This window comes from Pristiophorus japonicus, chromosome 10 (genome assembly GCF_044704955.1).
Source record: "Pristiophorus japonicus isolate sPriJap1 chromosome 10, sPriJap1.hap1, whole genome shotgun sequence".
NCBI lineage: Eukaryota > Metazoa > Chordata > Chondrichthyes > Pristiophoridae > Pristiophorus > Pristiophorus japonicus.
The window spans coordinates 128,390,240-128,413,263 of record NC_091986.1 but is presented as its reverse complement, the minus strand read 5'-3'; the positions used below and the strand labels follow the sequence as shown (position 1 = coordinate 128,413,263).

General features: G+C 45.9%; 1 protein-coding gene across 5 annotated transcripts in view; it reads left to right on the top strand.

The window, feature by feature from the left end:
- Nucleotides 1–23,024, top strand: part of chst10 (carbohydrate sulfotransferase 10) — a 144,560-nt gene that overhangs the window by 105,404 nt on the left and 16,132 nt on the right. For all 5 annotated transcript variants that reach the window (XM_070892073.1, XM_070892070.1, XM_070892071.1 and 2 more), the window contains one exon: nt 1,243–1,477. In XM_070892073.1, the coding sequence (XP_070748174.1) occupies nt 1,243–1,477 (235 nt within the window). The remainder of the gene's footprint in view (nt 1–1,242; nt 1,478–23,024) is intronic.

Below are 23,024 nucleotides of genomic sequence, written 5' to 3'. Positions count from 1 at the left end.
CTAAATTTTTAAGTTTAAAAACTATTTTCATTTTTTTACTCCAAAGTATGTGCCAAGCTGAGAGACATAATCCCATTGTTTGTATTTAATTAGTTTATATAAAATCTGTTTGTACAGCTGCTGTTGAGTGGATAGTACAGGAGGCTGTGTAAAGTAATTATTTGGGATACTAGCAAATGTCTGGTGCTGCTCATGATGAGTCAGGGTATGCTATTTTATAATAATTTGGGTCTTCTCAGTGTGATGGGGAAACTATGATAGGGAGTGTGCTGCAGGAAGTAGGCATGACACTTGCAGGAAGCAGGCATGACACTTGCAGGAAGCAGGCATGACACTTGCAGGAAGCATGCACAATACACAAGACTTTTAATATAGCACTAATTGTTGCACACGGATGGTCAGAAAATTTTTTTTTTCTTTTACCTGTCTCTTTTCATGTTGCTGTTTCTCTGTCTCTCCAGATGGGAGGAAACATGTAGCTTAGCGCAACACACTCACCTCTCTTCCCCCATCGCTACCCCCCTCCCCCCAGTTCAGATGAAAATCCATGCTGCCCCTCCCTGATGAGATCGAACCCTGCCTTTGCTCCCTCCTTCCTCCATCGTTCTCTTCCTCTGCTTTCTGCTTTCCCCACCTACTTCCTCCTCATCTCACCCGATGCTGCTCAGCACAACCCTAGTGCCAAGAATGTTTTTTGTCCCTGGTTAAATGGAAGTAGTAAACCACTCCTCAACTGAGAATAATTTCAGGGCCCAAGGGAGGGAAGGGAGAGCTCTTCGCAAGTCGCCAAAATGAAAATCTGGACCATCCCTCTCTGCTTAGATAGTTTCTCTGGCTTTACTTCCCCTGTAACCCCTGTCTTTCCCCTATCCTCCTCCTCTACCCTTGCTTATCATTTCCCACACTCCTCTCCCCTCCACTTCCAGCCTCCCTTCCTCCCCAATTCCACCTCATTCTTCTTCCCCCCCCACCCATCCCTCCACTTTTTCCAGCCATCAGGACATATGCCATAGCCATAGCTGTTCAGGCTGACTTTCCCTTTGATTTTTTTTCCCCCTGATGCTGTGGGGAAGCACTGATCGTCTGCTCTGATTTCCCACCTCATTACAGCTACACTTGTGAACTCGAAGTGGAGGATTGATGGTGAACATATTCAAAAACATAATTTAAAAATTTGGGGTGGAGTTCTTGTTTTGTAGAATTGGTTAAAATTCTTAGCAGAACAATTGTTTTATTTTTCAGCCTTCTCAAAGTACATTGACTGAAGTGGATCCTGACTGGGACGCAGTACATGCTGAACGCCTCAATCTTCTGAACAACGTGTGTAGAAATACATCGTTAAGGAATCTGACACATTCTCCTATCTCAAATTTTGTCTTGGACCGTATATTTGTGTGCGACAAGCACAAAATCCTGTTCTGTCAAACACCAAAAGTTGGTAATACACAGTGGAAGAAAGTTCTTATTGTTTTAAATGGTAATTATGGAAACTTGTGATATATTGTATCTGGTACAGTATTTTGCTATCAGCAAGGCTTTAGGTAAAATGAATGTCCTGGAGTAAATTTGTAAATTTAGTTTGTAACTTCCCAAATTAGTTTGTTCTTGTAGTTTTAACAGGACATTTAGCCTTCATTGCCAAGAGACCATTTAGATAAAAATCTTTTTTTTTCTAATTGATGACTTTCATATTTTTTCTGATGGTCCATGAGTTTAAAAAGAGTAACATTATTCCAAAAATAACATTGTGTGGTGCAGCTCCAATTTTCAAAACTCCCTTTATTTTTGATGCTGTGGCCTAGAAATTGGATGACACACACCCGTTTTCCAGGAGCAAAATGGGTGCTTAACCGTCCAATATGGTGAGCCACGCGTTCATTACGAGTCAAAAGTGTGCTGGAAAGGGCTGTTCCCTAGGTGTCCAGCACGCACGCCAGAAATATTAAAATGGCAAATTAAAATACTTAAATAAGGATCCCACCCTTATTCTAGGAGCCCTTTCTGTTATTGGGCTGCCCCAGCACCAGACTGCCCAGCAACTTGTGGCATTAAGGATGAAGGATTACAGTTACATGGATAGACTGGAGAAGCTAGGGTTGTTCTCCTTGGAGCCGAGGAGGCATTTTGGTAGGAAGAATGAGGAGACACAATACATGCTAAATTATATCATTTTAAAGGAGGTGCAAGAACAGAGAGACCTGGGGTGTTTGTGAACAAATCTTTGAAGGTGGAAGGACAGGTTAACAAAGCAGTTAATAAAGAATATGGGATCCTGGGCTTTATAAATAGAGGCATAGAGTACAAAGCCAGGAAGTTATGCTAAGTCTATATAAAACACTAGTTCGGCCCCAGCTGGAGTACTGTCTAAGTCTGGGCACCACACTTTAGGAAGAACATGAAGGTTTTGGAGAGGGTACAGAAGAGATTTTTTTTTTAATGGCTCCAGCGATGAGGGGTTACAGTTACGTGGATAAAGTGCAGAAGTGGGGGTTGTTCTACTTAGAGCAGAGAAAGCTGAGGAGATTTGATAGTGTTGTTAAAAATCATGATGAGTTTAGATAGAGTAAATAAAGAGAAATTGTTTTCAATGGCTGAATGATCAATAACCAGAGGCTACAGATTTAAGGTGATTGGCAAAAGAGGCTATATGAGGAAAAACTTTTTAACACAACAAGTGGTTTGGAATTGGAATGCACTGCCTGATAGGGTGGTGGATACAATTCCATAGTAGCCTTCAAAAGGGAATTGGAATAAATACTTGAAGAAAAAATTGCAGGGGTATGGGGAAAGAGCAGGGGAGTGGGACTAACTGGATTGCTCTTTGAAGTAGCCGGCGCAGACTCAATGGGCCGAATTATCTCCTTCTGTGCTGTACTATTCTATGAATGTAACAGGCAGGAAGGACCCTTCAGCAGTACTATTTAAAAGGGCTTATTCACTACTTACATGTTAGTTGTCGGTTTGTCATTGAGGCTGCTGATGAACTTTTGGGCATTTTTTGGTGTGTTTTCTGTCTCTTAACAACTTAACCTGACTGCTGAGAAGAAGATTTTGCTGATGTTGCACTGTTTTTGGCTGCCTTCAGTAAAGATTGACTGCAGCCATGGGTGGTCTGGAAGGGTTGCCTTTTGAGCTTGAGGATGAGGGAGGGCACTGCGCAGGAGGCCATATCCACAGAGCGTCTTCAGGAGGCACCTCTCTCAGCTCAAACTTTCGGAGGAGCAATATATGAGGTCCCTTCGCTTCACAAAGGTGGCTGTCACTGTGTTATGTCACCTGCTGCAGTCACTACTCAAGCCGGGCATGGACAACACTGCCTGTGGCTGTTAAGGCTGGGCAAAATGGTCTCCATGCACTGCGTGAAATCTGGTCACAAGTTGGAGCCGGTCTCCTCCATGCTGTGCGCTATATGCGCAAGCTCGCTGGCAGGAAACGAAATTTGGACTAGTGCTGAGTGTGTGAGTATGAGGAGAAGGACAAGGAGTGAAGTGTGAAGTAGTGATTATAGGAGGTTGAAGGGGATTGTGAGTAGTGAGGCTGGAGGTGTGAGCTAAGTGTAAAAGAGCAGTATTCTTACCTTGACGACACTGGCGAGCTCATTGAACTTTTTGTGGCAATGCAGCCATGTTCTTGGAGCTAAACTCTTGGCATTGACCTCCACTGCAGTCTCATAGAAACATATAAAATTCTGACAGGACTGGACAGGGAAGAATGTTCCCGATGTTGGGGAAGTCCAGAACCAGGGGTCACAGTCTAAAGGTAAGGGCTAAGCCATTTAGGTCCGACATGAGGAGAAACTTCTTCACTCAGAGAATTGTGAACCTGTGGAATTCTGTACCACAGAAAGTTGTTGAGGCCAGTTCATTCGATATATTCAAAAGGGAGTTAGATGTGGCCCTTATGGCTAAAGGGATCAAGGGGTATGGAGAGAAGGCAGGAATGGGGTACTGAAGTTGCATGATCAGCCATGATCATATTGAATGGTGGCGCAGGCTCAAAAGGCCGAATGGCTTACACCTGCACCTAGTTTCTATGTTTCTGTATTTCCCATTGGTGCTGCAGGTTTTGCCTGGAGGGTTTTCTGTTCCATTGGAAGGAACATGATCTCCCTTCTCCTGTCCACCAACTGGTCCAAGGCCTCCAAAGCAACATCAGAGAACCTGCTGGCAGCATCTGCAGGTCTTGCAGCCATTTCTCTCTGTTTCCTTGGTGTCTGCAGCTAGAGTGTACCACCCCTTTTAGAGGTTCTGGGTGCTTCATCTTCGTTCTTCACTTCCCCCCCCCCCCCCCCCCCAAACAGGTGTGTAACCAATGAATAGCATGGGTAGCACTAACTGCATGTCTTATAGATTATGTCTTATAGATGGGAACCAATGCAGGGAGATAGAGGGAAACAAAAAGGAGGCAAAAACAAAAGACAGAAAGGAGATGAGGAAAAGTGGAGGGCAGAGAAACCCAAGGCAAAGAACAAAAAGGGCCATTGTACAGCAAAATTCTAAAAGGACAGAGGGTGTTAAAAAAACAAGCCTAAAGGCTTTGTGTCTTAATGCAAGGAGTATCCGCAATAAGGTGGATGAATTAACTGTGCAAATAGATGTTAACAAATATGATGTGATTGGGATTACGGAGACGTGGCTCCAGGATGAGCAGGGCTGGGAACTCAACATCCAGGGGTATTCAACATTCAGGAAGGATAGAATAAAAGGAAAAGGAGGTGGGGTAGCATTGCTGGTTAAGGAGGAGATTAAGGCAATAGTTAGGAAGGACATTAGCTTGGATGATGTGGAATCTATATGGGTAGAGCTGCAGAACACCAAAGGGCAATAAACGTTAGTGGGAGTTGTGTACAGACCTCCAAACAGTAGTAGTGATGTTGGGGAGGGCATCAAACAGGAAATTAGGGGTGCGTGCAATAAAGGTGCAGCAGTTATAATGGGTGACTTTAATATGCACATAGATTGGGCTAACCAAACTGGAAGCAATACGGTGGAGGAGGATTTTCTGGAGTGCATAAGGGATGGTTTTTTAGACCAATATGTCGAGGAACCAACTAGGGGGGAGGCCATCTTAGACTGGGTGTTATGTAATGAGAAAGGATTAATTAGCAATCTCGTTGTGCGAGGCCCCTTGGGGAAGAGTGACCATAATATGGTGGAATTCTGCATTAGGATGGAGAATGAAACAGTTAATTCAGAGACCATGGTCCAGAACTTAAAGAAGGCTAACTTTGAAGGTATGAGGCGTGAATTGGCTGAGATGGATTGGCGAATGATACTTAAGGGGTTGACTGTGGATGGGCAATGGCAGACATTTAGAGACCGCATGGATGAACTACAACAATTGTACATTCCTGTCTGGCATAGAAATAAAAAAGGGAAGGTGGCTCAACCGTGGCTATCAAGGGAAATCAGGGATAGTATTAAAGCCAAGGAAGTGGCATACAAATTGGCCAGAAATAGCAGCGAACCTGGGGACTGGGAGAAATTTAGAACTCAGCAGAGGAGGACAAAGGGTTTGATTAGGGCAGGGAAAATGGAGTATGAGAAGAAGCTTGCAGGGAACATTAAGACGGATTGCAAAAGTTTCTATAGATATGTAAAGAGAAAAAGGTTAGTAAAGACAAATGTAGGTCCCCTGCAGTCAGAATCAGGGGAAGTCATAACGGGGAACAAAGAAATGGCGGACCAATTGAACAAGTACTTTGGTTCGGTATTCACGAAGGAGGCCACGAACAACCTTCCGGTTATAAAAGGGGTCGGGGGGTCTAGTAAGGAGGAGGAACTGAGGGAAATCCTTATTAGCCGGGAAATTGTGTTGGGGAAATTGATGGGATTGAAGGCCGATAAATCCCCAGGGCCTGATGGACTGCATCCCAGAGTACTTAAGGAGGTGGCCTTGGAAATAGTGGATGCGTTGACAGTCATTTTCCAACATTCCATTGACTCTGGATCAGTTCCTATGGAGTGGAGGGTAGCCAATGTAACCCCACTTTTTAAAAAAGGAGGGAGAGAGAAAACAGGGAATTATAGACCGGTCAGCCTGACATCGGTAGTGGGTAAAATGATGGAATCAATTATTAAGGATGTCATAGCAGTGCATTTGGAAAGAGGTGACATGATAGGTCCAAGTCAGCATGGATTTGTGAAAGGGAAATCATGCTTGACAAATCTTCTGGAATTTTTTGAGGATGTTTCCAGTAGAGTGGATAAGGGAGAACCAGTTGATGTGGTATATTTGGACTTTCAGAAGGCGTTCGACAAGGTCCCACACAAGAGATTGATGTGCAAAGTTAGAGCACATGGGATTGGGGGTAGTGTACTGACATGGATTGAGAACTGGTTGTCAGACAGGAAGCAAAGAGTAGGAGTAAATGGGTACTTTTCAGAATGGCAGGCAGTGACTAGTGGGGTACCGCAAGGTTCTGTGCTGGGGCCCCAGCTGTTTACACTGTACATTAATGATTTAGATGAGGGGATTAAATGTAGTATCTCCAAATTTGCGGATGACACTAAGTTGGGTGGCAGTGTGAGCTGCGAGGAGGATGCTGTGAGGCTGCAGAGCGACTTGGATAGGTTAGGTGAGTGGGCAAATGCATGGCAGATGAAGTATAATGTGGATAAATGTGAGGTTATCCACTTTGGTGGTAAAAACAGAGAGACAGACTATTATCTGAATGGTGACAGATTAGGAAAAGGGGAGGTGCAAAGAGACCTGGGTGTCATGGTACATCAGTCATTGAAGGTTGGCATGCAGGTGCAGCAGGCGGTTAAGAAAGCAAATGGCATGTTGGCCTTCATAGCAAGGGGATTTGAGTACAGGGGCAGGGAGGTGTTGCTACAGTTGTACAGGGCATTGGTGAGGCCACACCTGGAGTATTGTGTACAGTTTTGGTCTCCTAACCTGAGGAAGGACATTCTTGCTATTGAGGGAGTGCAGCGAAGGTTCACCAGACTGATTCCCGGGATGGCGGGACTGACCTATCAAGAAAGACTGGATCAACTGGGCTTGTATTCACTGGAGTTCAGAAGAATGAGAGGGGACCTCATAGAAACATATAAAATTCTGACGGGGTTAGACAGGTTAGATGCAGGAAGAATGTTCCCAATGTTGGGGAAGTCCAGAACCAGGGGTCACAGTCTAAGGATAAGGGGTAAGCCATTTAGGACCGAGATGCGGAGGAACTTCTTCACCCAGAGAGTGGTGAACCTGTGGAATTCTCTACCACAGAAAGTTGTTGAGGCCAATTCACTAAATATATTCAAAAAGGAGTTAGATGAGGTCCTTACTGCTAGGGGGATCAAGGGGTATGGCGAGAAAGCAGGAATGGGGTACTGAAGTTGAATGTTCAGCCATGAACTCATTGAATGGCGGTGCAGGCTAGAAGGGCCGAATGGCCTACTCCTGCACCTATTTTCTATGTTTCTATGTTTCTATAATGACAGGCTCGTCCATTGCTGTTGTTAGCCAGGTGCTAAGAGGTTGCAAAACAGGCCAGTGGAGATTTCCACATCAATATTTTCTCTCTTTCTGCAGTATGACTGGGATTGGAAATTTAGTGGAATTGGGGATTGAACCTCACTTTGGCGACTCTCGTGCAATCTATTTTTTAAGAGCACTTGGATTAATACCTTGGCATGAATATTCATCAAGGGCATCAGACAAATCCTTAACCCCTTCACCTTAACTCAGTTTCAAGGAATTGTGTATGGTTTACCACCCAGTCTGTGCCCATGATTGAATGACACCTATACCTGGCTTGCCAAACTGTCTTATGTCAACTAGTTCAGATTATATTAGCACTTAAATTACCAACCCCTATCAGGATCCACACAACTTACTGAGTGAATGAATTAACCCTTGCTTGACTATCAAAGAAGTCAAACAACAGTCAGGAACTAATAATTGTCTTCCAAAACTCTGTTGACCATGTCATAACTCACACCAAGTCCTGTTCATCCATCACTGTACTCGCTGACTTACGTTGGCTCCCGTTTAAACAATCCCTCGCTTTTAAAATTCTCATTCTTGTCTTCAAATACCTCCATGGCCTCGCCCCCTCCCTATCTCTGTAATCTCCTCCAGCTCCATAACCCCGCGAGATATCTGCTTCCTCTAATTCTAGCCTCTTGAGCATCCCCAATTTTAATCACTCCACCATTGGTGACCATGCCCACACTGCCTGGCTATATCTTCCACCACTTGCCCCGCTCCGACTGCCGTAGTGGTGGTATGGTTCTCCTCAGCAAATCACACCTTTGTCTGTCCCCCTACTCCTCCGGCACTTTCTCCTCCTTTGAGCATCTCATCCTATTCCACCCCTCTCACCTCTCATTTAAAATTCTCATTCTCTACTGCCCACCCAAGTACCATAAAAATGTTACTATCGATATTTCTTCTCTTCTTTCTTCTCTCAACCTCTGCACCGAACAACTTTTCTCTCGTGCTCTCTCAACTCTGAGTTTACTAGCCTCCTATCCTCCCTTAATCTCTCCCTCTATGTAAACTCCCCAACCCATATTCACGGCCACACCCTCGACCTTGCCATCTCTTATGGCCTCGTTACTCCCATCGTGTCAATCGCAGATAAGGCCATTTCTGACCACTTCCTCATATCGCTCTCCACCCACATCCCCCTTCCACCACCTCCCCTTCCACCACCCCCACTCCCCCCAAAAAAAACCCTACCTCCTTCTGTGTCCACTCCTGTTTTTAAAAAAAAAATGTCCCGACTCATTTGCAACAGCACTTATGAGCTCCCAACTGTCCAGCCTTTGGCCCTCCATTCACCATAACATTTAAGAACATAACATAAGAAATAGGAGCAGAAGTAGGCCATACGGCCCCTCGAGTCTGCGCCATCATTTAATACGATCATGGTTGATCCGATCATGGACTCAGCTCTACTTCCCCGCCCGCTCCCCATAACCCCATATTCTCTTATCGTTTAAGAAACTGTCTATCTCTGTCTTAAATTTATTCAATGTCCCAGCTTCCACAGCTCTCTGAGGCAGCGAATTCCACAGATTTACAACCCTCCGCGAGAAGAAATTCCTCCTCATTTCAGTTTTAAATGGGTGGCCCCTTATTCTAAGATTATGCCCCCTAGTTCTAGTCTCCCCTATCAGTGGAAACATTCTCTCTGCATCCACCTTGTCAAGCCCCCCTCATAATCTTATACATTTCGATAAGACCACCTCTCATTCTTTTGAATTCCAATGAGTAGTGGCCCAACCTACTCAACCTTTCCTCATATGTCAACCACCTTATCTCCGGAATCAACCCAGTGAACCTTCTCTGAACTGCCTCCAAAGCAAGTATATCTTTTCTTAAATATGGAAACTAAAACTGTACACAGTATTCCAGGTGTGGCCTCACCAATACCCTGTATAACTGTAGAAAGACTTCTGCTTTTATACTCCAACCCCTTTGCAATAAAGGCCAAGATTCCATTGGCCTTCCTGATCACTTGCTGTACCTGCATACTAACCTTTTGTGTTTCCTGCACCAGGACCCCCCAGTCCCGCTGTACTGCAGCATTTTGCAATTTTTCTCCATTTAAATAAATAACTTGCTCTTTGACTTTTTTCTGCCAAAGTGCATAACCTCACAGTTTCCAACTCCATCTGCCAAATTTTTGCCCACTCACTTAGCCTGTCTATGTCCTATTGCAGGTTTTTTTGTGTCCTCCTCACGCATTGCTTTTCCTCCCATCTTTGTATCGTCAGCAAACTTGGCTACATTGCACTCAGTCCATTCTTCCAAGTCGTTAATATAGATTATAAATAGTTGGGGGTCCCAGCACTGATCCCTGCAGCACCCCACTAGTTACTGATTACCAACCCGAGAATGAACCATTTATCCTGACTCTCTCTTCTGTTAGTTAGTCAATCCTCTATCCATGCCAATATATTAGCCCCAACCCCATGAACTTTTATCTTGTGCAGTAACCTTTTATGTAGTACCTTGTCAAATGCCTTCTGGAAGTCCAAATACACCACATCCGCTGGTTCCCCTTTATGCACCCTCAAGTTACATCCTCAAAGAATTCCAGCAAATTTGTCAAACATGACTTCCCCTTCATAAATCCATGCTGACTCTGTTTTTCCAAATGTCCTGCTACTTCTTTAATAATGGACTCCAACATTTTCCCAAGCACAGATGTTAGGCTAATTGGTCTATAGTTTCCTGCTTTTTGTCTGCTTCCTTTTTAAATAGGGGTGTTACATTAGCAGTTTTCCAAACTGCTGGGATCTCTCCAGAATCCAGGGAATTTCGGTAAATTACAACCAATGCATCCACTATCCCTGCCGCTACTTCTCTTAAGACCCTAGCATGCAAGCCATCAGGTCCAGGGGATTTATCCGCCTTTAGTCCCATTATCTTACTGAGTACCACCTCCTTAGTGATTGTGATTGTGTTAAGTTCCTCCCCCCCATAGCCCTTTGAATATCCACTGTTGGGATATTTTTAGTGTCCTCTACCATCAAGACTGATACAAAATATTTGTTCAGAGTTTCTGCCATCTCCATGTTCCCCATTACTAATTCCCCGGTTTCATCCTCTAAGGGACCAACATTTACTTTAGCCACTCTTTTCCTTTTTATATACCTATAGAAACTCTTGCTATCTGTTTTTATATTTCGTGCTAGTTTACTTTCATAGGGCCCAAGTTTGCCCCCTCTGCTAGAGGTGCGCCGACTTTGTGGTACAGAAACGGCGCCGATTTCTTACCTCCGTATTCCCCCCGTTGGTTCCAGGCGTGTGGCCTGTGGCGCAGTGCATTGGAACGCGTGGTGGCGGAGCCCTGCGCCGAAAAGAGTGCCGGCAGCTGCGCGCATGCGCGGTAGCTCCTGGCCCTCCCAGTGCGTCCTGGCTCCGGGCGACCCTATCCCTTGCCGAAGAGACGCACGATGTTCGCCACCCCTATCCCGGGTCGAGTGGCCTGCCGCACAGGCCAGCCGCTGCCTTCCCGCGCTGATGGCTACAAGAGACAGGTTGGTGGGGGGAAGAGTTTTGATTGTGGGGAGGGAGGGGGGGGAGGTGGGAGGTGAAGAGTTTTGGGTGGGGGGGGCGAGGCGAAGAGTTTTGGGTGGGGGGGGGAGAGGAGAAGAGTTTTAATGGGGGGGGGGAGGGGAAGAGTTTTAATAGGGGGGGGGAGGGGGAAGAGTTTTGATCCGGCGGCCGGGGGGCGGAGTGCAGGATGGAAGGGAAGTGTTTTGATCTGGGGGGGGGGGGGGGGGCAGGGAGAAAAGAATCTTCAAAGATTTTCCTGTACTTTAATATTTAGCTATCTTTAGTAAAAATATACTCCGTTTAATCAGCACCCTGTCCAGTCTCACTGCTTGGGATTTAAAAAATAAACTAGCATTCCTATCATAACACTGTCATTTGGAGGCTACATGCGCTAATCTCTTAGCTCACCGCATGGTTTTTCAGAACATACAAAAGTGGCCACTTACTCTGGCCTAACTTAGTTTGGAGTAAGTTTTAGCTGGCTAAACTTGCTTAAATGGCCAAAACAGGCGTTAGTGGCTGGTAACGTCCCCTTTTGGAAAAAAAACCTAACTAACTCACTTACACTGGAGCAATTTAAATGGGGAGAATTGCGATTTTTAAGTGCCTCCAAAAAAATCTAGTTGCTCAAAAAAAAATGAAGCAACTCCTGGGGAAATTTGGGCCCTATTAGTCTATCTTCCCTTAATCATTTTTTTAGACATTCTTTGCTGACTTTTAAAAGCTTCCCAATCTTCTGTCCTTCCACTAGTTTTGACCACTTTGTATGCCCTTGTTTTTAATTGGATACCGTCCTTTATTTTTTTAGTTAGCGACGGATGGCTATTTTTTTTCTTTTACACCGTTCCTCCTCACTGGAATATATTTTTCTTGAGAGTTGTGAAATATCTCCTTACATGTACACCATTGTTCATCAACCGTCCTACACTTAATCTATTTTCCCAGTCCACTTTAGCCAACTCTGCCCTCTACCTTTGTAGTCTCCTTTATTTAAGCTTAGTACGCTGGTTTGAGATCCAACTTTCTCGCCCTCCATCTGAATTTGAAATTCAATCATGCTATGATCACTCATATTCCAAGGGGATCCTTTACCAGGAGATTGTTTATTAATCCTGTCTCATTACACAGGACCAGATCTAAGATAGACTGCCCCCTGTTTGGTTCTGTTACATACTGTTCAAGGAACCTGTCCCTTATGCACTCTATGAACTCTTCCTCAAGGCTACCCTGACCAATTTGATTTGTCCAATCAATATGGAGGTTAAAATCACCCATGATTATTGCTGTTCCCTTTTTACAAGCTCCCACTATTTCTCGGTTTGTACTCCGACCAACAGAGTTGCTACTGTTAGGGGGCTTATAGACTATGCCCACCAGTGACATTTTCCCCTTATTACTCCTTATCTCCACCCAAATTGTTTCAACATACTGATCATTTGAGCCAATATCGTTTCTCACTATTGCAGTGATTCACTTTATCAACAGAGCTACCCACCTCCTTTTCCTTTCTATCTGTCCATCTGGATTGTCTCATACTCCTGAATATTTAGTTCCCAGTCCTGGTCACCTTGCAACCACGTCTCTGTAATAGCTATCACATCATAGCCATTTGTATCTATTTGTGCCATCAACGTAGTATTTTGCTACGAATGCTACGTGCGTTTAGTCAAAGAGCCTTTAAATTTGTTTTTTTTACCCTTTTTTCCTGCTTGTTTCCTCTGTCCTTTGCTTTCTAATTCCAGCTTTACTCCCCTCCCGACTGAATCTATTCTTAGGTTCCCATCCCCCTGCCAAGCTAGTTTAAAACCTACCCAACAACACGAGCAGCTACCAATCTGCTCAATCACACCCTCACCACCGCTTTTGATGCCCTAGTCTAGTGTCTGTTAAAATAATTACTCTCTCTCGTCCTGGCCGTTTCCCCGGTACAGCCCTGATCTTTGCTCCCTTAAGTCCAAGGGACGCAGACTTGAACAGATATGGCAGACAATTTCTTTAGCCATTCACCGCCACATCTGGCTGGACCACATAAAGCATTATCGGGTTCTGCTCTCATCTGCCAAAATTGCTCACTATTCCAGAATCATTCTACAATGTAAAGATAAACCTGGGCTTCTATTCTCTACTGCTAACCATCTTTTTAAATCCCTCTCCCCAGTCTCCACCCTCACCTCCGACAATAAGTGTGAGGAGTTCATGGACTTCTTTGTCTCCAAGATTGAGACCATCCGTTCGGCCACCGCTTCCCTTCCTTCCCCTAGCCCACCGGGCCAAACTTCCTCTAAGGATCCCCCCTGCCCTAGCCCTGACCTCACATCTTTCTCCAGTTTCTCTCTGATCTCCTCTCCGAGCTCAGCCTTGTCCATGAGACCCACTTCCTGCTACCTTAACCCTATTCCCACCAAATTGCTAGCCACCCAACCTCCTTTCCAGGCTCCCATGTTAGCTGACATTGTTAATGATTCTCTCTCCTGAGGTGCTGTCCCCCTCTCCCTCAAAACTGCCATCATCACCCCTCTCAAAAAAACAACCCTCGACCCTTCCATCCTTGCAAACTACCGCCCCGTCTCCAACCTCCCTTTCCTCTCCAAACGTGTTGTCGCCTCCCAAATCTCTGCCCATCTTTCCCGCAATTCCATGTTTGCAACCTTCCAATCGGTTTCTGTGCCTGCCACAGTACTAAAACGGCTCTCATTAAAGTCACAAATGACATCTTTTGTGACTGTGACAAAGACAAACTATCCCTCCTCATTCTTCCTTACTTGTCTGCAGCCTTTGACAAGGTTGACCATTCTATCCTTCCCCAGCGCCTCTCCACCATTGTCCAGCTGGGTGAGACTGCACTCGCCTGTTTCCATTCTTATTTATCTAATCGCAGCCAGAGAATCACCTGCAACAGCTTCTCTTCTCGCCCCCGCAACATTACGTCTGGTGTCCCCCAAAGATCTATTATTGGCCCCTCCTATTTCTCATCTACATGTTGCTCCTTGCCGACATCATCCAAAAATACAGCGTCAGTTTCCACATGTACGCTGATGACACCCAGCTCTACCTCACTACCACTTCTCTCGACCCCTCCAGTCTCTAAATTGTCAGACTGCTTGTCCAACATCCAGTTCTGGTTGAGCAGAAATTTTCTACAGTTGAATGTTGGGAAGACTGAAGCCATTGATTTCGGTCCCCGTCACAAACTCCATCCTCTCCCCAACTTCTGCCTGAGGCTGAACCTCACTGTTCGCAACCTTGGTATCATATTTGACCCTGAAATGAGCTTTCAACCACATATCCGCAGCAGAACTAAGACTGCCTATTTCCACCTCCGTAATATTGCCTCTCTCTGCTCTTGCCTCAGCTCATCCGCTGCTGAAGCCCTCATCCATGCCTTTCTTACCTCTAGACTGGACTATTCCAACGCACTCCTGGCTGGCTTCCCACATTCTACCCTACGTAAACTAGAGGTGATCCAAAACTCGGCTGCCCGTGGCCGAACTCGCACAAAGTCCCGCTCACCCATCACCCCTGTGCTCGCTGACATACATTGGCTCCCGGTTAAGTAATGCCTTAATTTCAAAATTCTCATCCTTGTTTTCAAATCCTCCATAGCATCGCCCCTCCCTAGGGTATTAAAAGAGATGGCGGAAGTTATAGCAGATGCATTTGTTATAATCTACCAAAATTCTCTGGACTCTGGGGAGGTACCAGCGGATTGGAAAGCAGCTAATGTAACGCCTCTGTTTAAAAAAGGGGGCAGACAAAAGGCAGGTAACTATAGGCCGGTTAGTTTAACACCTGTAGTGGGGAAAATGCTTGAAGCTATCATTAAGGAAGAAATAGCGGGACACCTAGATAGGAATAGTGCAATCAAGCAGACGCAACATGGATTCATGAAGGGGAAATCATGTTTAACTAATTTACTGGAATTCTTTGAGGATATAACGAGCATGGTGGATAGAGGTGTACCGATGGATGTGGTGTATTTAGATTTCCAAAAGGCATTCGATAAGGTGCCACACAAAAGGTTACTGCAGAAGATAAAGGTACGCGGAGTCAGAGGAAATGTATTGGCATGGATCGAGAATTGGCTAGCTAACAGAAAGCAGAGAGTCGGGATAAATGGGTCCTTTTCGGGTTGGAAATCGGTGGTTAATGGTGTGCCACAGGGATCGGTGCTGGACCATAACTGTTTACAATATACATAGATGACCTGGAAGAGGGGACAGAGTGTAGTGTAACAAAATTTGTAGATGACACAAAGATTAGTGGGAAAGCGGGTTGTGTAGAGGACACAGAGAGTCTGCAAAGAGATTTAGATAGGTTAAGCGAATGGGCTAAGGTTTGGCAGATGGAATACAATGTTGGAAAATGTGAGGTCATCCACCTTGGAAAAAAAAACAGTAAAAGGGAATATTATTTGAATGGGGAGAAATTACAACATGCTGCGGTGCAGAGGGACCTGGGGGTCCTTGTGCATGAATCCCAAAAAGTTAGTTTGCAGGTGCAGCAGGTAATCAGGAAGGCGAATGGAATGTTGGCCTTCATTGCGAGAGGGATGGAGTACAAAAGCAGGGAGGTCCTGCTGCAACTGTGTAGGGTATTGGTGAGGCTGCACCTGGAGTACTGCGTGCAGTTTTGGTCACCTTTCTTAAGGAAGGATATACTAGCTTTGGAGGGGGTACAGAGATGATTCACTTGGCTGATTCCGGAGATGAGGGGGTTACCTTATGATGATAGATTGAGTAGACTGGGTCTTTACTCGTTGGAGTTCAGAAGGATGAGGGGTGATCTTATAGAAACATTTAAAATAATGAAAGGGATAGACAAGATAGAGGCAGAGAGGTTGTTTCCACTGGTCGGGGAGACTAGAATTAGGGGGCACAGCCTCAAAATACGGGGGAGCCAATTTAAAACCGAGTTGAGAAGGAATTTCTTCTCCCAGAGGGTTGTGAATCTGTGGAATTCTCTGCCCAAGGAAGCAGTTGAGGCTAGCTCATTGAATGTATTCAAATCACAGATAGATAGATTTTTAACCATTAAGGGTTACGGGGAGCGGGCGGGTAAGTGGAGCTGAGTCCACGGCCAGATCAGCCATGATCTTGTTGAATGGCGGAGCAGGCTCGAGGGGCTAGATGGCCTACTCCTGTTCCTAATTCTTATGTTCTTATGTTTATGTTCTATCTCTGTAATCTCTTTGGCCACCCCATGTTAAAAGAATCCACGCACAGGCATCTTCCAACATTAGTGTAGAGGGTGCGAAATTCCTAAAATGCATTCAAGAAAACTTTTTTAGCCAGCATGTAGCAAGCCCAACACAGGAAGGGCGATTCTGGATTTAGTTTTCGGGAATGAAGCTGGGCAGGTGGAAGGGGTATCAGTGGACAAGCATTTAGGTGCTAGTGACCATAATTCAGTTAGATTTAAGGTAGTTATGGAAAAGGACAAGGTTAGACTAGGAATAAAAGTTCTAAATTGGTGAAAAGCCAACTTTGCTAAGCTGAGAGCTGATTTAGCCATAGTGGACTGGAAACAGCTACTTGAAGGTAAATCAGTTTCAGAGCAATGGGAGGCATTCAAGGAGGAGATCCGCAGGGTTCAGGCCAAATATGTCCCGTTAAAGAAAAAGGATGGGACTAACAAATCTAGAGCCCCCTGAATGTCTAGGGACATCGGCCCCAAGTTTCGCCATGATTTGTTCCTGATTTTTAGGAGCAACTGGTGTAGAACAGAGAATCTTAGAAATCGGAATTCTCGCCATTTAGTTTGCTCCAGTTCTAGTCAGTTAGAACAGTTTTACTTTGGAACAGAATTTTTTTTTCAAAAGGGGGCGTGTCCGGCCACTTACGCCTGTTTTCAAAGTTTCGTCAGTGAAAACGTACTCCAAACTAACTTAGAATGGAGTAAGTGAAGATTTTTGTACGCTCGAAAAAACCTTGTCTACACTTTCGAAAATCAGGCGTAGGTTACAAATCAGGCGTAGGGAATGGGGGGGGAGCGGTTTAAAGGGAAGTTTACAAACATTAAACACTTCAGTTTTACAAATAAAGAGCCATCATCAATAATAAATGATAAAAACATCAATAAATCAACCAATGAAACAATCCAAAAAAATTAATAAGAAATAATTTTTTTTAAATCAATAAATAAAACATTTTCTACTTACCGACTGCAGCACCGGGAGCCCTCCAACAGCGTGCTGGGATGCCCGCCCCGCCCCCCCCCAGTGTGTCTCTGTCAGTGTCTCTATCTCTCTGTCTGTCTGTCTGTCTGTGTGTGTCTCTCATTCTCTGTCAGTGTCTGTGCTTTTGACAGCGGGAGGAGGGGGGTAGAGGGAGAGAGGGGGAGCAGAGGGAGGGAACGTGGAGGGGGGAGCAGGGGGAGGGATAGGGGGGAGAAGGGGGGAGGAGAAGAAGGGGGGGAAAGGAGAAGGGGGATGGAGGCTGAACAGGCAGGGCCCGAGACTTCGGAATCGGAGTCGGGTCGGGGGCGGGGGGAGCGGGAGCCGGGTCGGGGTCCGGTCCGGTCCAGGGGCAGGGGGGGGGGAGTTGGGTCGGGTCCGGAGGCGAGAAGCGGGAGTCGAGTCGGGTCGGGATGAAGCAGGAGCTGGCCGTGGGAGGAGCCTTATTCACGCAGCCCCAGTGAGGCCATTCGGCCAGGGCTAGGGGCTGCGTGCTTCGGCCCCTCCCACACAGTTTTGGGTGCCTGGAGCTTACTGCACATGCGCGCCCACTGTAGCGCGCATGTGCAGAGGTCCCGGCACTGTTTTCAGCGCAGGGACCTGGCTCCGACCCCTGCAGCTCGTGCTGCGCTGCGCCGAGCTGCAAACGACCTGCAGGGAGCTGGAGAATCTGGAAGTTTTTTTTAGGCGCACTTTGTGGCGTGAAAAACGGGCGTCCAGGTCGGGACTGCGCCGTTCTAGGCGCGGCTCGAAACTTGGGCCCATGCAGGGTAGGATAAAGAAGAAACGGGAATCTTATGACAGGTACCGAGGGCTAAATGCTGCAGAATCTCTCCGAGTATCGAAAGTTCAGGGGTGAAATCAAAAGGGATATTCGGAAAGCAAAGAGCGAGCATGAAAAATTCTTGCAAGTAAAATCAAGGAAAACCCAAAGATGTTTCATAAATATATTAAGAGCAAGAGGATAATTAAAGAAAGGGTAGGGCCTATTAGAGACCATGAGGGTAATCTGTGTGTGGAGGCAGATGTGGGTATGGTTTTTAATGAATACTTTGCGTCAGTTTTCACAAAAGAGAGGGGCAATGCAGACTCTGCTATTGAGGAGGAGAATTGTGAAATATTAGATGAAATAAACATAGTGAGAAAGGAGGTATTCAGGGATTTAGCAGCTTTGAAAGTGGATAAGTCCCCAGGCCCGGATGAAATGTATCCCAGGCTGTTAAGCGAAGCAAAAGAGGAACTAGCAGAGGCTTTGACCATCATTTTCCAATCCTCTCTGGCTTCAGGTGTAGTGCCAGAGGGCTGGAAGACTGTTAATGTGGTATCTTTGTTTAAGAAGAGAGAAAGGGATAGACCGAGAAAATACAGGCCAGTCAGCCTAACCTCAGTAGTGGGAAAATTATTGGAAAAATTCCTGAAGGACAGGATAAATCTACATTTAGAAAGACACGGATTAATCAGGGTCAGGGATTTGTTAAGGGAAGGTCGTATCTGACTAACTTGATTGAATTTTTCGAGGATGTAACCAGGAGGGTTGATGAGGGCAGTGCGTATGATGTAGTGTATATGTATATGGATTTTAGCAAAGCTTTTGATAAGGTCCCACATGGCAGACTGGTCACGAATGTAAAAGCCTATGGGATCCAGGGAAAAGTGGCAAGTTGGCTCAGAGGCAAGAAGCAAAAGGCAATAGTTGATGGGTGTTTTTGTGACTGGAAGGATGTTTCCAGTGGAGTTCCGCAGGGCTCAGTACTAGGGGCTAGAACCTCCACTTTGCATGCTTAACGCCCACTTAACATCCATTTTACCGCTGAAATGACATATAACACCCATATATCACCCATTTTGGCACAAAATGGAAACTGACGGGCATTTTTAGGAAACTTATCGGCAAGCGTTACTTGCCCCATGTGCTTAACGCCGGGAAAAAATATTACCGCCCACTTTTTTGTGGCGGAATCAGCAGAATGGGCGAAATCAACGTCTATAATATTGCCCAATGTTAATTTCCACACTGATTTAACACCGAGATTCAATAATACCGCCCGCCCACTTTTTTTTGTCGTAAAGAGCATATTTACCAAAACTAGCGGCCATGAGATCGCCCAGCGTCAATTTCACCACCTCGCACACATATCGCCCACAATATCGCTCGCCCAAAAAAACGCCTAGAAAAAGTCACATAATTACAGCTTTATGGACGCCATGTTCTAGATCACATGTCGTGTCCTTTAAAAGGCTGCTGTGCTTCAACCTCGGTGAAGTTCGGATGTACTCTGCAGGTCGCTGGAGTTGATGTGAACATCGCTACAAACATCTTGACCATGCTGTGACCGATTGGAATTCAATAGGTGTCTGTCGGGTCATGCCTTGTTTGTGACCAATCGGTGGAAAACAGAGAGCTACTGCAATGGGGCCTGTACTTTCTCACCCTCTCTTGGTGACCAATTACATGCAGCAGACTCGAGATTGCCAAAGATATGCTCCACTGCATTATGTGCCCAATGTAAGACGTGACAGACTGATGAGGAGGACCAGACGTTACACCCCCCACAAGTACAAGGAGAAGCATTCTTACCTCGACTTGCCCGACACCAGCTGCCTTCAGAGACTTCGCTTCCACAAAGAGATTATCACTGAGGTATGCCAGCTGATAAGGGCAGATCTGCAGCCTGCCAGCACCATCAGTACTGCACTGTCTGGCGAGGTTAAAGTCACCGCGGCACTGTCGCTCTACGCCTCGGGTTCTTTTCAGGCCACAGCTGGAGACATTTTGCGGACTTTCTCAGCATGCCACACATCGCTGCATTAGACAGGTCACTGAAGCCCTGTATGCACGCAGGAGGGACTTGATCAGCTTCCTTATGACCAGGGAGGCAGAGAGTGAGAGGGCTCTAGGATTCTCCAGAATTGCAAACTTCCCCAAGGTACAGGGAGCGATATACTGTACGCACATCGCAATGCGGGCACCTTTTCAGGATGCAGAGGTTTTCAGAAACCGCAAGAGATTCCACTCCCTGAATATCCAACTGGTTTTCGACCACCAGCAAATTATTATGGCAGCGAATGCTCAATTTCCGGGCAGCATCCATGATGCTCACATCCTGCGTGAGAGCACTGTATCTGACTTGTTTAACAATCAGCCACAAGGTCAATGCTGGATACTTGGTGATGCCACCTGGCTGATGACCTCCCCCGCCACCCCCCCCCCCCCCCCCTCCTGCGTGACACTCACACCGAAGCCGAGAGGCGATATGACGAGAGCCACAGAGCAACTCGCAATATCGTGGAGAAAACCATTGGCGTGCTGAAGCAGCGCTTTAGATGCCTGGACCACTCAGGAGACGAGCTCCAATACCACCCTGAGCAGGTAGCTCAATTCGTGTGATGGTGTGCTCCATGCTGCACAACTTGGCTATCAGGAGGGGACAAGAATTGCCTGATGAGTCTGACAGTCCACCTCACCAGAGAGAGGATGAGGAGGCAGACGCTGACATCGGCCCAGACAGTCAGGCTGACACTGAAGCCATGCCCCAGCCCCCCTGTAGACCGCATGAAAGGGCCCGTGATGGCATGATAGCTGCAAGAGCCTTACGTCAAGAGCTCATCAATGATCGCTTTGCCTGACAGAACGTTGGAAATATCGCCCATTTTTGGGCAATAAGCTCAAAAGTGGAGGTTCTAGCCCCATGTCCATTGCTTTTTGTGGTATACATCAACGATATAGACTTGAATATAGTGGGTATGATTAAGAAGTTTGTAGATGATACAAAAATCGGCTGTGTGGTTGATAATGAAGACGAAAGCTGCGGACTACAGGAAAATATCAATCAGGTGGGCAGAACAGTGGCAAAAGGAATTTAATCCGGAGAAATGTGAGGTAATGCATTTGTGGAGGGCTAACAAGGAAAGGGAATACACATTAAATGGTAGGACACTGAGAAGTGTAGAGGAACAAAGGGACCTGGGAGTGTATGTCCACAGATCCCTGAAGGTAGCAGGCCAGATAGATAAGGTGGTTAAGAAGGCATATGGAATGCTTGCCTTTATTAGCCGAGGCATAGAATATAAGAGCAGGTGGGTTATGCTTGAACTGTATAAAACTGGTTAGGCCACACACGCTTTCAGTAGAGTTCTGGTCACTGCATTACAGGAAGGAAGGACGTGATTGCACTGGAGAGGGTACAGCGGAGGATATAGCCAGGAGAATCTTAGCTATGAGGACAGATTGGATGGGCTGGGTTTGTTTTCCTTGGCACAGAGGTTGCTGAGGGGAGACCTCATTGAGGTGTATAAAATTATGAGGGGCCTGGATATAGTGGATAGAAAGGGCCTATTTCCCTTAGCAGAGGGATCAACAACCAGAGGGCATAAATTTAAAGTAATTGGTGGAAGGTTTAGAGGGGATTTGAGGGGAAATTTCTTCAAGCAGTGGGTTTAGCGGTCTGGAACTCACTGCAGGAAAGGGTGGTGGCAGAAATCCTCAACACATTTTAAAAAGTACTTGGATATGCACCTGAAGTGCCATAACCTGCGGGGTTACGGACCTAGAGCTGGAAAGTGGGATTAGGCTGGATAGCCTCTTGTTGGCGCGGACACAGTGGGCCGAAATGGCCTCCTTCTGTGCTATAAACTTCTATGATTCTGCAATTCCACCCTTCAATATGTAGTTCGGGACCTGGAATGTCAGGTCCCTCATTGAAACACCTGTGAACTCATCCCTTTTTGGTGTGGAAGCGGGTTAGCCTCAATACGAGGAACTGCCTAATACTATATACTACTAATCTCCTTCAGCCCCATAACCACCCAAGATATCTGCGCTTCTCTAATTCTGCCCTCTTGAGCATTCCTGATTATAATTGCTCAACCATTGGTGGCCGTGCCTTCTGTTGTCGAGGCCCGAAGCTCTGGAATTCCCGACCTAAACCTCGCCGCTTCGCTACCTCTCTTTCCTCCTTCAAGATGCTCCTTAAAACCTACCTCTTTGAACAAGCTTTTGGTCACCTGACCTAACTTCTCCTTGTGTGGCTCGGTGTCAAATTTCTTGTCTCAGAATACTCCTGTGAAGTGCCTTGGGATGTTTCACTATGCTAAAGACGTTATATAAATACAAGCTGATGTCGTACTTCTTTGACCAAGTCTGCCCTAATATTTCAAGTGGCTCGGTGTCAAATAATGTTTTATGACGCTCCTGTGAAGTGCATTGGGTATTAGTATGTTAAAGGTGCTATATAAATACAAATTGTTGTTATTAGAAACATAGAAACAGAAAATATGTGCAGGAGTAGGCCATTTGGCCCTTTGAGCCTGCACCACCATTCAATATGATCATGGCTGATCATGCAACATTAATACCCCATTCCTGCTTTCTCTCCATACCCCTTGATCCCTTTAGCCGTAAGGGCCACATCTAACTCCCTTTTGAATATATCTAACAAACTGGCCTCAACTTTCTGTGGTAGAGAATTCCACAGGTTCACAATTCTCTATGAAGAAGTTTCTCCTCATCTCGGTCCTAAATGCTTACCCCTTATCCTTAGACTGTGATCCCTGGTTCTGGACTTCCCCAACATTGGGAACATTCTTCCTGCATCTAACCTGTCCAATCCCGTCAGAATTTTATATGTTTCTATGAGACCCCTTCTCATTCTTCTAAATTCCAGTGAATATAAGCCTAGTCGCTTCAGTCTGTCTTCATATGTCAGCCCTGCCATCCCGGGAATCAGTCTAGTGAACCTTCGCTGCACTCCCTCAATAGCAAGAATGTCCTTCCTCAGATTAGGAGACCAAAACTGCACACAATATTCAAGGTGTGGCCTCACCAAGGGCCCTGTACAAC